The 13674-nt window shown below is 43.4% G+C and overlaps 1 protein-coding gene across 3 annotated transcripts in view; it reads left to right on the plus strand.

Annotated features, from left to right (window-relative positions):
- The window catches only part of LOC124594739 (esterase FE4-like), an 89296-nt gene that overhangs the window by 12114 nt on the left and 63508 nt on the right, over positions 1-13674 (plus strand). For all 3 annotated transcript variants that reach the window (XM_047133115.1, XM_047133116.1, XM_047133117.1), the window contains exon 4: positions 9752-9937. In XM_047133115.1, the coding sequence (XP_046989071.1) occupies positions 9752-9937 (186 nt within the window). The remainder of the gene's footprint in view (positions 1-9751; positions 9938-13674) is intronic.

The raw sequence follows: 13674 nt of genomic DNA on the forward strand, positions 1-13674 counted from the left end.
GATAGAGCGTATGAGGACATTAAACAAGTAGTTGAGTATGTAAAAGGAGATTAAAAATAATAATCATGGATGACTGTAAAGTTTCGTAGTGGAAGGAATAGAAGACAGAGTTGTGGGAGAATATGAAGCCGATTGTGGGAATCAGAGAGAAGAAAGACTCCTGAATGACTTTCAGCTCCCTATCATACGCGAAATACCGATAGCAGGATGTTGAGTAATAAACCGACCTTGAAAATCAAATATTCCACATGGCGTGCTCACATCAGTGTGCTGTCGACGAAGAGTCCAAGCCATTTGACTGACTGACACCCTAATCGTTTCTCGGGTGTTGTTGTCGTCCATCACCTGCCGCGTAAAGACAACCGCCGAAGAATTTGGTATTTTCCAGATTCAGTCCAGTTCTACACTTACGCGAATACAGTACGTAAGCCGCTCGATCCAACCACCTTAGCGTCGTCCTCAAGGTGAGAGGAAACGTGTACATGCAAACGTCATCGGCGTACATTAGGGCTTTTACTGAAGGACCAAAAATTGTGTTACGGTCTGACGAGTACACTGCATAAAAGTTAGGACTTGCAGCAGTTCTCTGTACACGCGGTTCATACAGTGTACTGTTCTGTCGTCTGACATAGATTAAACGTTGCCGTAGGAGAGAGTAAACATTTCGGGTAATAAGGTCTGGCACACCCACTGACTGGAGCTTCCGTACCAGGATGCTCACGTCCACGCTATCATACGCAACAGTGCCATCACGCAACCATTAGAAGCATAAACATGTTCTATGTCGGTAGTTATCAGGTGTAAAGTATGAAACCGGAATTTCCCTTTGTATGGCGCTAGCCGTCAGTGTAGGGCCAGTGAGATCGCGTCTGCAGCGTCATCTGCTTCCTGTAACGGCTGACGACGAATGTCAACACACAGTAACTGAGGTCTATACGTCGTATCTGTTTCAAACCCGTAAACATGTCGAGTTTTGTGCCTACGAACTACGATTTGCGGACAGCACTGGTTTTCTGTCATCATTTGAAGAAAACTGCTGCAGAATCGCATGGAATGCTTGTCGAAGCTTTCAGCGACTAAGCTTTTGGGAAAACAGTGTTTCGAGTGGTTAAAAAAATTCAAACGTGGTGATTTTGACGTGATTAACGACGAACGTGGAAAACCACCGAAAAAGTTCGAATACAACGAATTGCAGGCCTTATTGGATGAAGATGATACTCATACTCAACAGGAACTCGAGGAACAGTTGGGTGTGACTCAGAAAGCCGTTTCTCTTCGGTTGAAAGCTGTGGTAAAGGTGCAGAAAGTTAGAAAATGCCTTCCGCATGAACTAAATGAAAGACAGCATGCAAATCGAAAGACCACTTGAGAAATGCTGCTCGCCAGATACAAAAGAAAGTCGTTTCTCCATAGAATAGTGACAGCTGATGAAAAAATGGATTTATTTTGAGAATCCTAAGCGTCGTAAGTCATGGGTGAATCCAGGCAAACCATCGACATCCACTGCAAGGCCAAATCGCTTTAGAAAAAAGACAATGCTCTGTGCTTAGTGGGATCAGAAGGGTGTCATCTATTACGAACTGCTAAGACCTGGTGAAACCGTTAACATTGATCGCTACCAATAGCAAATGGTCGTTTTAGACCGAGCATTACGTGAAAAGCGACCGGAACATGAAAAAAGGCAAAACATAGTCGTATTTCTCCATGATAACGCCCCATCACACACAGCTAAACGGACCAAGAAAACGATCGAGGCGTTCAGTGGAGGAATACTAGGGCATGCGGCTTATTTTCCAGACTTGGCTCCAACGATTATCATCTTTTTGCATCACTGGGACATGCTCTCGCAGAACAAATTTTCAATTCGTATGAAAATGTACGAAACTGGTTCGCTTCAAAAGAAGAACATTTTTTGGCGTAGCGTTCATAGCCTGCCGGAGAGATGGGAGAAATGTATAAATAGCAATGGAGAGTATTATGAATAAATATCGTTTATCAGTTTCAAGCAACAGACGTGAAATTATTGCAACTAAATTCCGGTTTCATACTTCTGCACCTGGTAAGAGACTTAGGCTGTCTATGATGTCTCTGCCTTTTCGAAATCTGTTTTGAGAGCGTGGCAGAAGGGGTTTTTCTTAAACCACCATTCCAAACGGCGCTTTATGATCCTTTCTAATGACTTAAACGCGAAAGAAGAAAGAGCGATGAGACAGTATGAACTACCCAAATAGGGGTCTTTGCCGGGCTTGAGTATGGGAACAATTACGTAAGTGTGCCATTCGTCCGGGAAGCTGCTAAATTCCCACAAATGATTTTAGATCCCGAGCTATATGTGTAAGACTCCACCCTGCAAATTGACCAGCATTTTGTTGTGGATGTCGTCATATCCTGGAGCAGCATTGTTGGTACCTTCTAAGACGTTTCGCAGTTCTGAGAACTGAAATGGAGTCAGTAAGGATTGATTAGACCCCAGGGACGAAGGAGAAGCACCATGCCAGGTTGGTAGTGATTCAGAGATGACCAATGGGGCGCGACGACTTGTGCGAAGTCATTCAGCCAGCCATGTAAACCTTTACACAACGGGCACCTGTTTCGAAATTTGCATATGGTGGATCAAACCGAATACAACGGTGTTTCTCTGGTGTCTCACAAAACTGTTTCCAAGACAGTCTTTTCGCTGCTTCAAAAGCCTTTTGGTAGCGTCGGCCACCTATTTGCATTTGAGAAATTTCACACAGGTGCTTTCTCGTGTATAGATGCTGTAAGTTAGCTTTTGTTTAGCAACTTGTCTTGAGCATTCCTTATTCCACCATGGAAATGAAAGACCTTTCGCCCTCCGTATCGGTTTGACCTGGAATTTGGAAAATACGGCCGCCTCACTTATTAGGGAAATGAACAGATTGTAACGTTCGTCTGCGGGCCCCTGCAATAAACCTGCGTGAAGGTGTTCCTTGATATATATGTTTTACACCCCTCCCAGCTGGTTTTGAACATGTTCCATTTTGATGACGGCATGTATGGATCTGACTCACTCTCATTTATCCTAATTATTCGAACACCAAATGATCAGATTCCAGTGGGTAGCGGCAGACCTCCCACTTAAATTTTTGAAAGATACTCGAGGAACACAGAGTCATGTCTATTGCAGACGAACGTCTTCCAGGCCCCGGGATGAGAGCTGGGCAACCGATGTTCAGAATAATTAAACTGAATTAATATGATGTCCAAAACAGCTGCTCCATATCCATCGTCCATTTTGCATCCCCAGGTCATATGGCGCGCATTGAAGTCTCTACAAAACAGGAAAGGGGGCTCGAGGTGATTAACCAATGTATGCCACTCATCAGTTTCGATTTTGGTTCTTGGACGGCGTATAGTGCCACTTTGGAGAGGCCTAAGGTCTTGGAACGAGTGTTCGCCGCTACAGCCTGGAAGCCTCTTTATGTGTGTGTGGTCGACGTATGTAGCAGAAGCAGGAACTGAAGATCGAGCGAACAGTGCAACTGCGCCTTTTCCGTCGTGTCTGTCTTTCATAAAAATGTGGAGGCCTGGAAGCGAGAACAATGAATGTGGTTTAAACGAAGTGAAGATAATTCTCTTTGCAGGGTTTCTTTGTTGGAAATGACCGACCTGGCATCCCATTGTAGAATTTTAATCACTGTTTTGCTGAATCAGTGTTTCCAGCAACATCTGGTATCGCTGCGGAACCAACTGGTCCTTGTGGTGCTGTTTGGATTTCTTGCAAAATGAGTGACCCTGGAGTGGACATTCTGCCTGTTTCCATCTCCAGAGTAAAACTGCTATTACAAGAGCTGTCCAGTGACATGGAGGCTTGTTGTTACGGTGGGTGCGGATTACTGCGGATCGGACCCAGTGGCAGTGTGTTCGAGTGCAGAGGTGGAGGTAGCCTCCATTGGGGCGTAGGCACCGGGCGGGCGGCCTCACGCCGCTGCTGTGTAGCTGTAAACGAGGGGCGTTTGAAAAGTCCGTGCAAAAATAAAAACTACATACGTGTTTGGGGTAAACCCTTTTTATTTTTCGACTTAGTCTCCTTATAGACTTATACACTTCGTCCAACGCTGTTCTAATTTGTTGATCCCTTCCGAATAATAGGAATTGTCGAAGTGTGGAAAATAGCTATTAGTTGCTGCAATCACCTTCTCGTTTGAATAAAATCTTTGTCCCGCCAGCCATTTCTTCAAATTAGGGAACAAATAGTAGTCTGAGGAAACCAAGTTGGAGAACAGGGGGGATGTGAAACGAGTTGGAATCCTATTTCCATTAATTTTGCGACCACAACTGCTGCGGTGTGTGCTGGTGCATTGTCGTGATGGAAAATGACTTTTTTGCGGTCCAATCGCCGGCGTTTTTCTTGCAGCTCGGTTTTAAAACGGTCGAATAACGATGAATAATATGCACCTGTAATAGATTTACCCTTTTCCAGATAGTCGATGAGGATTATCTCTTGCGAATACCAAAAGACAGTGGCCATAACATTTCCGGCCGGAGGAATGGTCTTCGCCTTTTTTGGTGCCGATTCTCCCCTGGTAACCCATTGTTTAGATTATTGTTTGGTCTCAGGAGTATGAAGTCCTGTGGATTCTTCCTGAACAGCTGCAAACCATCCTTGCAACACTTCACACGATTCCGTTTTTGGTCATGCGTGAGCAATCGCGGAACCCATCTTGTGGATAACTTTCTCATGTCCAAATGTTTATGCAAAATATTATATACCCATTCATTCGAGATGCCCACAGCACTAGCAATCTCACACACCTTAACTCTTCTGTCATCCATCACCATATCATCGATTTTATCAATGATTTCTGGAGTCGTAACCTCCACAGGGCGTCCTGAACGTTCAGCATTACTTGTGCCATATGGCCACTCCGAAAATGTTGAAACCACTTATAAACTGTTCTAATCGAAGATGCAAAGTCACCGTAATGTTTATCAAGCTTCTGTTTAGTCACCTGAAGCCTTTTGCCTTTCATAAACTAATGTTTAATCACCACACGAGATTCTTTTTCGTCCACTTTTTGACAATCACTCGACTTCCTTGATTCATACGAATGCCAAACACAAAGAAATAGACCAATATGGCTGAAACTTGGTGTGGGTTCTGTCCAAAGATTCTACTAACTAAACATGACCTCGACAAGCGCCGGTGGTGCCATCTCTCGGACTTTGCTTGGACTTTTCAAACGCCCATTGTATCTGTGCGGCTGAGCCTACAGAACTGGGAAGGCTCGTTAATCACGCACGGATGGAGGAGATTGCACTGCTGCGGCATACGGACTATGTGAGATAGCCGTCTCGGCTGGTAGCGATTTCCTCTTGGCGCGCGTACTACTTCCGGTTTATCGCCTCATGCGCCTGTTTGCAGTGCACACACCGCGGCTGAGTGGACGGGCAGTCGGCTCGCGCATGATTTCCTCCACGTTTGGTGCGTCTTATGGCAGAGCGGCACTGGCTGCTTACATGATTAAATCTGAGAAAATTAAAACATTGCCGCGCGGAAGGGACATATATAGACAACGGGAACACATGCTGTAGTTTGAAACAAAGTCTGGCAGTACTTGCGAAGCAAACTGCACCACACACGTGCCAAATAGTGCGGTAGAGGTAATTCCGCCTTTCATCGCCTTTTTTGACGTGCGCCTGACACACAAGGCGGTATAGGGTGAAACTATCGTATGCTGGAGTTCTTATTCATTTAAGCTGGTGCCAACTTTTCTGATTACGCCCTGATGCGTTGTGGCTTGACTTGGTAAGCATGCCTCCAGTTGGTGAGATGAAAATACCGGGGAGTCTGCCAGTTAGTTGGTTGTTCTGGGAGGGTTATGTTAAACTTTGATTCTGTTACGTCCTATTGATAAGAAATTTGTAATGTCTTGGCTGCTCTGTGAATTCGTTGTGTTCACAAACTTTCCAGCTGCCATCGGATGCAGCCTAAAAACGTTTCCTGCACCTCCTTAAACACATATACAGAAAGGGCCAATGTCACTGCTTCGATAACGGTTGTTTTTATTCATGGCATAAGCTAATCGACGGGAGGGAGCAGCATTGTTTGTATGACGAATTGGTGCAATACTAGAAGAGTTTGCAAGTGCAGATTCAGCTGCAGGGCTCTCTAATGGCAACGCTTTACCTGCGCACTGTTGCGATAAGCTGGCTACTTCCTTTGTTTGGTTGTTGTACTGCTCCACGGCGAGTGCTGTTCTTTCGTCGCTCTTCTTTTCTTCCTCATGCTCGAATGTCCGCTTCTGTACGTCAGGCGAAGCACCGGTACCGGATGAGGTGATGGTGTCATTGCTGGGATAATCACTGTGAACTTTCGTGGCCTCCGCTACCGCTGTGTGTAGTGGCTGCTGGTCTGCCGTCGAATGACGCACGCCCGCCGGCAAAGGGGCCAGGTAGCAAAATTTTATTCCAGCACAATGGGTAAGCCTATTTCATTGCTCCAAGCTTTAAAGTCAGATTTTGAGAAACGTAACTTTTGAGGCAAGTGGGCTCTGGCCCATGTGTTCAGACACTTAAGAGTCTGATTGAACAGTGCGAGAGGACTCACTCATTTCTTGTCAAATTTGAAACCAGAACAGAAAGTGTCTGACACAAAGAATACCTTTATTATAACAAGTAGCCAAATATAATGAGTTCCTCTCGCTGCAGAGCTTGTTGAGACACACATACACTCGCTGCTGGTAACAAAAAGGTCCGGTGCTGCAGCTAGACGACACAAGTGCAGTCACAAAGTGTACTGGGCTGGGGCAAAAGTGAGACGGAGAGCTCAACACCTTGAATGCCTCGTTATTAATATAGAAATGTGTGTGTGTGTGTGTGGGGTGGGGGGTGGGGGGGGGAGGGGGGGGGGGGAGATCATGCACTATTAGGGAAACGTTTTACACACAGTAAAAGAAACTGCTGGTACTATGCCAGGTCGCGACGCATGTGGCAGGTTGAAATCAGTTTCATTCAGCGATGACAGTTTCAAGTGGAATTCACGAGTTAGCTTTCGATGTGCAACATAAGTTTTTTGATGCGTTGAAGAACAGATAATTTGTAATGCATATTGATGAACCGTTAGCTATAGTCAAGGAACCTTTGCTGGTGTCTTAATTCATTAATCGGAAATTCGAGGTGATATAGGAAATGTTCCCTACAGAAATTTAACCAACTCTACGAAATACTCTTCTCTCTGTTATAAATTGGAATATATTTTTGAAGAATACAAAAAATCCTTTTGCTAACATACTTGCGTGTCCAACCGATGGAGTTGCGTCCGTGATTGGCAGATATCACTGACTTTTAGACACTTTAATATTAATCTTCTGTTCATTAAAGATAAATGTCTACCTACACCATTGTTTTATGTTCTCCTTTTCTATCAACTAGTAGTTTAAGTTCGAATTATTCATTCTTGCCCATAGAATGTTTTCCCCATTATGAGTTAATTGTCATTCTATCATCAAAATACTCAATTTTAATTATTCGTCTGAAGAAAATACCTCTTTGATCATTCTTACAGTGAATACCAATATGTTAAAAGTATCAAATTTTACAGAAATGTGTTCAGTACTGCGAAATATACGGTTTAGTTTTGAAGAAGGAAACTTCGAAAATTTTGTTGAAATTGTTTTTTAAAAATATATTTGGACATAAAGATAAGTAAATTTGCGTTATCTAAAAACATATTTATTTATAAAACCTTTCCCATTTTTCCAGCTGTGATTATGCCATTGCTAAGTACATAAGAATTTGCATACAAGGTAAACTTCGATTTTACACCGGGAAGATCTGTGGCGGTGACGTCGCGGTGGTGTTAAATGGGACACGGGGCCGGTCACCATTTCAGAGCGACAAGAGGATGCTTAGTCGAAAAAGATTGAAAACCACTGCCTTAGACCATGGCCTAATATCCATAATATCTACGCAGCTCTTGCAATTGACTATTCACCACAGAATTTTTTTATTGTTCGTCTTCGATTCCTGGCACAAGAGCTGTTTCAGGTTCCGCCCGCCATAAGGCGCGCCATAAAGCCAAACTCAGAACCGGAAGTAAGGGACAGAGAGATCCATTTGAGATAAACGGCCGGGTAACGTCAACTCTGGCATTTTTCTTACAACCAAGAAAAGCCTCCTTAAAACCACTGAAGGGATTTGGATACTGGAGACATTATTAATTTGTTTAGAGCTAAAAATATGAATGTCTAGCCATTGTATGTGAATGTATTTGTGCGTATTAATAAGTACAGTTAGTAAATAGCTTGGCATGGATGGACGTGTTGTGCAGTGCGCAAAGGCCTGCTGCACTCTATTGGTTACTGACCCGTCCGTGAAAATGACTAATCTGCCACTAACGTCTGCAAGGTCTAGCAGCATGAGCAGTACCAGCCTTCTAGAAGTCCATCGATTCACGTTATATACCAAAATTATGTGGTTTCTTGGCCCCGCCCAGTCATTTCAATCACACGCTGTCACTCATGGCCGGCCGGAGTGGCCGAGAGGTTCTAGGCGCTACAGCCTGTACTCGACCAGCTGAGGTCGTGTTTGTTCCTTTTTTACCATTCAGTTATTGAATGAAATTTGGAAATTTGTGGTAAGGTCTTACGGGACCAAACTGCTGAGGTCATCGGGCATTTAGCTTACACACTATTTAATGTAACTTAAACTAACTTACTCTGAGGACGACACACACATCCATGCGCGAGGGAGGACTCGAACCTCCCACGGGGGGAGCCGTGTGGACTGTGACAATACGCCTCAGACCGGGCGGCTATCCTGCGTGGCAGTTACTGAATGAATTCACGGTTATACACTCCAGTGACACATTGTCTACATGCAGCTCTATCTGTAATGACGATTTCACAATAATCAAAGCTCATCACTTATTTGACCTTTGATTGAGCTAGACGATATGTTCTTATCCATGTGGAAAATTGAACTCTACATTCGTTAGAGTCATTTCAGTTCCGGCTCGAAGTCTCTAACCGACCTTTCGTCAACTGCCACGATTCGATACGAGAAAACTTGACTTTCAAAAATGTTTGTTTCACCAACGTTGGGAGCTCTAGGCGGTTGCAGTTCTATTCTGCACTCAACCAGTTAGGGAGCCGTCGCGCAGTAATTTTTCTCAATAGTCAAATTACGGTATACTGCAAGATAGAATTCCTGTATCTTCCGAAATACCATAACTTGTCCCAAGATGATTTTCAAGAGCTTCTGCTATAAGTCTCAGAATTCGTTCACCTGCTTATGTTTTCGGCCTTTCTGGTCATGGACCGTTGTTTATGCCCACACAATGTTCACAAAACGATTAGGTCAACGAGGAAGAATCCACTGTTAAAGAGAAATCACTTAAAGCACTGAAAATTTCGATCCGATTTATGTCATGCAACGTTTCGACCTTACTGTACGATCTTTGATGTTCAACAAATACAGAACACGAAATCAGTAAGAACGTCATTTCTAACTTCCGTTACTACAAAACAAAATACGTCGGTGAAGACAAAACACGATTTTCCTCCACAGGTGTTGGCTTACACTAGCCAAAACCAACAATCTCGACGAGTTAATCTCGCTACAGGTGTCAACCTGTTCATTTTTATGAAATGTCCCTCGCATTTACGACTAACCGACTAGCATTGAAATTCTTAAAAATTCGTTTACTTGTGTCAAGAGGATAAGGATAAAAATTTAGGTGTAATTTAAACATAAATGGAAACGTGTAAGATGTACCGGTGTGTGGTAGGTTTCCTGGCTACCGGCGACTCCGTGGTGCCCGGGAACATGGGCTTCAAGGACCAGGTGATGGCGTTGCGCTGGGTGCGCGACAACATCGCCAGCTTCGGCGGGGATCCTGACAACGTCACCATCTTCGGGGTCAGCGCAGGCGGCTGGTCTTGCCACGCGCTCATGATGTCGCCTCTAGCTAAGGGTGAGCCACCTGCCTGTACTTCCCTCGATTCCATCACGCAATCGTGTGGTCTGAGGCTCTGAGCACTATGGGACTTAACATCTATGGTCATCAGTCCGTGTGGTCTCGTATCCTCCGTTGAGTTATTTGCGTGGTGCTCATCGCGCAAAGTATATGGAAATGTACACACCATCAAAATTGCAGTTTCAGTAACGATGACGAGCAGCAATATTTTATCTGTACTGTGTGTACAGTGTCATACGAAGCACACATTATTAAGTTTGTAGGTGATTTAGATTATAGGAGAGAGCCATGTAGTATTGAGTAGGATAAGGTTTTTGACTTTACTACTGTGTAACTATGGTGGTTAATCGGTATATTAATATACTGTTTTCTACCCTCAAGACATGTGTAATAATTTATATGTTTTATTTATAATACTTCATTTCATCGAAAGTAAAAGAGGTACAGTTACAAGGCTTGTAGAAAGTGTTTTGTAATACCGGCCATCGATTTTTCTGTGATAACATCGGTTGTCAATGATACACTGCACTGGCAATTATTAAATAATTATAGAAGAGATAGCTTGGGACTTATTGTTACTATTTTGGCTCAGTTCACGAATGTTTAGCTCGCTGTTTTAGAGACAGGAAAGACAAAATATTCTTCTGTCCCATACATCCCATATGTGCCCAGTCAGTACGCTTGGTACACGGCACCCAGGCTTCTTCAGACGACTACAAACTCATAGTGCTCTTTTCAGTCTGTTCTGTTGACCCATTATTTCCAGTAAATTCGAGTCTTCTTTGCCACTTTGTAATTGGCTTTCAATGACCACCCTTTGCTAGTTTATTTTATTTTGGAACATCCGACTTAAGTTCTTTCTTTGGCTCTCTTTCAGATCTTAGTTTTTCTGGTTTTCATGTCTTCTCTTCGGCGGCGACTTTTATCTTTTCTAATTGTTCAAACCTCTTTAGCTGCCTCCCTCGCTCTCATTTTGTGCACATAACCTTACTCAAAACAATTTTCATGCAATCTTCTTTCAATTTTCCTCTTTTTTTCATTTTCCGCCATTTCAATCTGAAAAGAAGTAAGAAGAAGAAAATATACTTTAAAATTTTTAAATTACTATACAGCAAACATGCAGTAGGATCTAGCCATATTCTTTATAGAAATTATCATGAAACATTTCTTAGGTGTCATTCCTCAACATAGATAACCGAAGTAGATTAATCACTTACCATAAAAACGTGTACCACAGGCCTCAAAATATCTTCCGTGCGCTAAGAGAAACAGCAACAACTTCAGGCATTCATAGCAGAAAAAGCATTGGAGAGAGGAACAAGAAATTGGACTCCAGTGCACAGGGACACACATGCTTGCGTCTGCTTCTGCTGTTTGGAGACGGAAAGGGAAATCACAGTAATGGCTGATACTGCATGACTCCGAGGTTAAGTGCGTCGGGCGTGGCTGGCACTTTGTTGGTTGACCAAGTGGTTCTGCAGAGTGCTGTTGGCAAGTGTTGTGCACTCAGCTCCTGTGAGACTAATAGAAGAGCTACGTAACTGGGAAGTACTGGTGTCAGTCACGGAAACTGCCAATGGGAAGGAGTGTAGTGTGGTGACCACATGCCTCTCCAGTCCAGATGGACTGTGGATGTCACGGTAGTCGGCTAGTACCATTGGGGTTTGAAGGCCTGTTCGAACAGAGTTTTTTTCTTGTCCCTTTGGCGTTCGTCGTGTGGAGCTGTTGAGATCTTACATGGCGCTGAATATGGCGCTCCTCGAACCGTCAATTCCATATTCACCTGACAATCATGATATCGTGACGAATGCGTATGGAATTGTTATGGAACCATGAAACCGCAGGCTTGCAAGGTCACAATTTTGATGCGTCTGATTCTGACACGTTGTGGTGGACGATACTCCTTCTTACACAAGGCGTTATATCATCTCACAACGACTTCATAATGTGAAACCCACTGCAGAACTTTGTACGATTGTGCCGAACTGCGAATCATTTTCATGTCCTATATGTAGCAAACCTTATGCCAGTTTAACGTTTGTTACTGTGCTGTTTCATGGTGTTGTGATTTTAATAGCCAGGAATTTTTTAATTTTTTCACCTCTCTCCTGTCATAACTTCCTTGCGCGCTGTGTGGTTCCTTAGTGGGTAAAGGAGTGAGAAACAGATGCTGTTCATGAACAGAGAATTCAGATATTAATTTATTCTACAGCTAATATCAAGCACTAAAAATAATAAATGACCTTATTGCTGTAGTAGCAGCGACAGTTCTCAACAGTAGCTTTGAATGTTGAAATATATATCGACACAAATGATTTACAGTTCAGACAGTCTTAATACTATGACTACTTGGCAAATGACGAGCCCTGGCCACTATGAAAGCCTGTAAATGTTATTCAACAGGCAAACACACTCAGTACATGAATGTTCGAACTTAAGTACACGCGCTGCTGGGGCTCCGGAAGGGAGGGGGGAGGGGGTGCTTGCATCTCATTGGCAGCAGCGTAATCGTTCATGGCAGTTGCCTCCTGCTGCGGTGGCGGCTGTAGGAAAGGCGGCGGAGTAATGTGGCGCGAGTATTTGAAATTGCGGCTGACAGGATCACGGCCGATAACGCATGCCGAAGCATCATTGTCTGTGTAATGCAGTTCCTATTGTGCCTCACATGTAACATTAAAGTAACTGTGTCGCACTGAATTGAAACTCATCTCGTTCGCCGATTGCATCATTTTAACATCTCAGGCAAAGCAGCAGCGCGTAGGCTTACGTTTTCCCTGAAATATACAGGGTGATCAGAAACAGTCCGAAAAGCTGGTAAGGATGTTGCAGGGTAGGTCGTGCTGAGAGATAACTGTTAAGAAAAATGTCGATACGTTGCGCCGTTTCTGTGTTAATTAGCACCGAAGTTAGAAATCGGGCTGTTGCGGGAGAAAATTCAAGCGGGCCGCCAGATACAATTAGAGTCAGCAGTTATTTTCATAGCGTAGAAGACAACACATGAGACTGCTCAGCCTTTGGCTCGGGTTCAGTACCAACTACCGTCGCATGTCCAATTTTTGTATCAGTCTTTTGTTCGGTTTCAGAAACCAAACGAAGAACACGTTCGGCGCCACCGTCCCTTGCGGGCTGCTTGAATTTTCGCGCAAAAAGGCCAGATTGGCTAACTTCAGCGCTAATTGCTCGGAAATGGCGCAACGTATAGAATTTTTTTCTTAACAGTAATTTCTCACCGCCGCCTAACCTGCAGCACCCTTAAAAACTTTCAGATGTTTCTGAGCATCCTCTATAAATTTCATTATACGTATTATTTCATTGCGTTTATTACTTTAATCCCTCATTAACAATGCGTCACATGTAGTACTTTCATCATCCCCGATTTTTCCTGTGCAATTCCCATTTTTATCGAAAAACCATTCTGCCTCAGAGTGGGATCGGACTAACCTCTTAATTACGAAGAAAAGCTGATCAAGTTCGAAACAATTAAGATTTACACAAATTTACTACTAACTTAATAGCTTCGATATAGACCGTGAGATATGTTGAAATTAGTGGAATAGTTCATAGTACTATAGGAATGTTTTAGAAATGTTTCGTGTCGCTGAGGAAATCGTGAATTTTGATTTATTTAAGATTCTAAGGAATGTATTAATGCTTCCATCAAAAAATAAGAATGCATACAGAATATTTTCTACACGCACAAGTGAATGTAAAATCTTTACACTTCACTTTACTAT

This window comes from Schistocerca americana, chromosome 2 (genome assembly GCF_021461395.2).
Source record: "Schistocerca americana isolate TAMUIC-IGC-003095 chromosome 2, iqSchAmer2.1, whole genome shotgun sequence".
Lineage (NCBI taxonomy): Eukaryota > Metazoa > Arthropoda > Insecta > Orthoptera > Acrididae > Schistocerca > Schistocerca americana.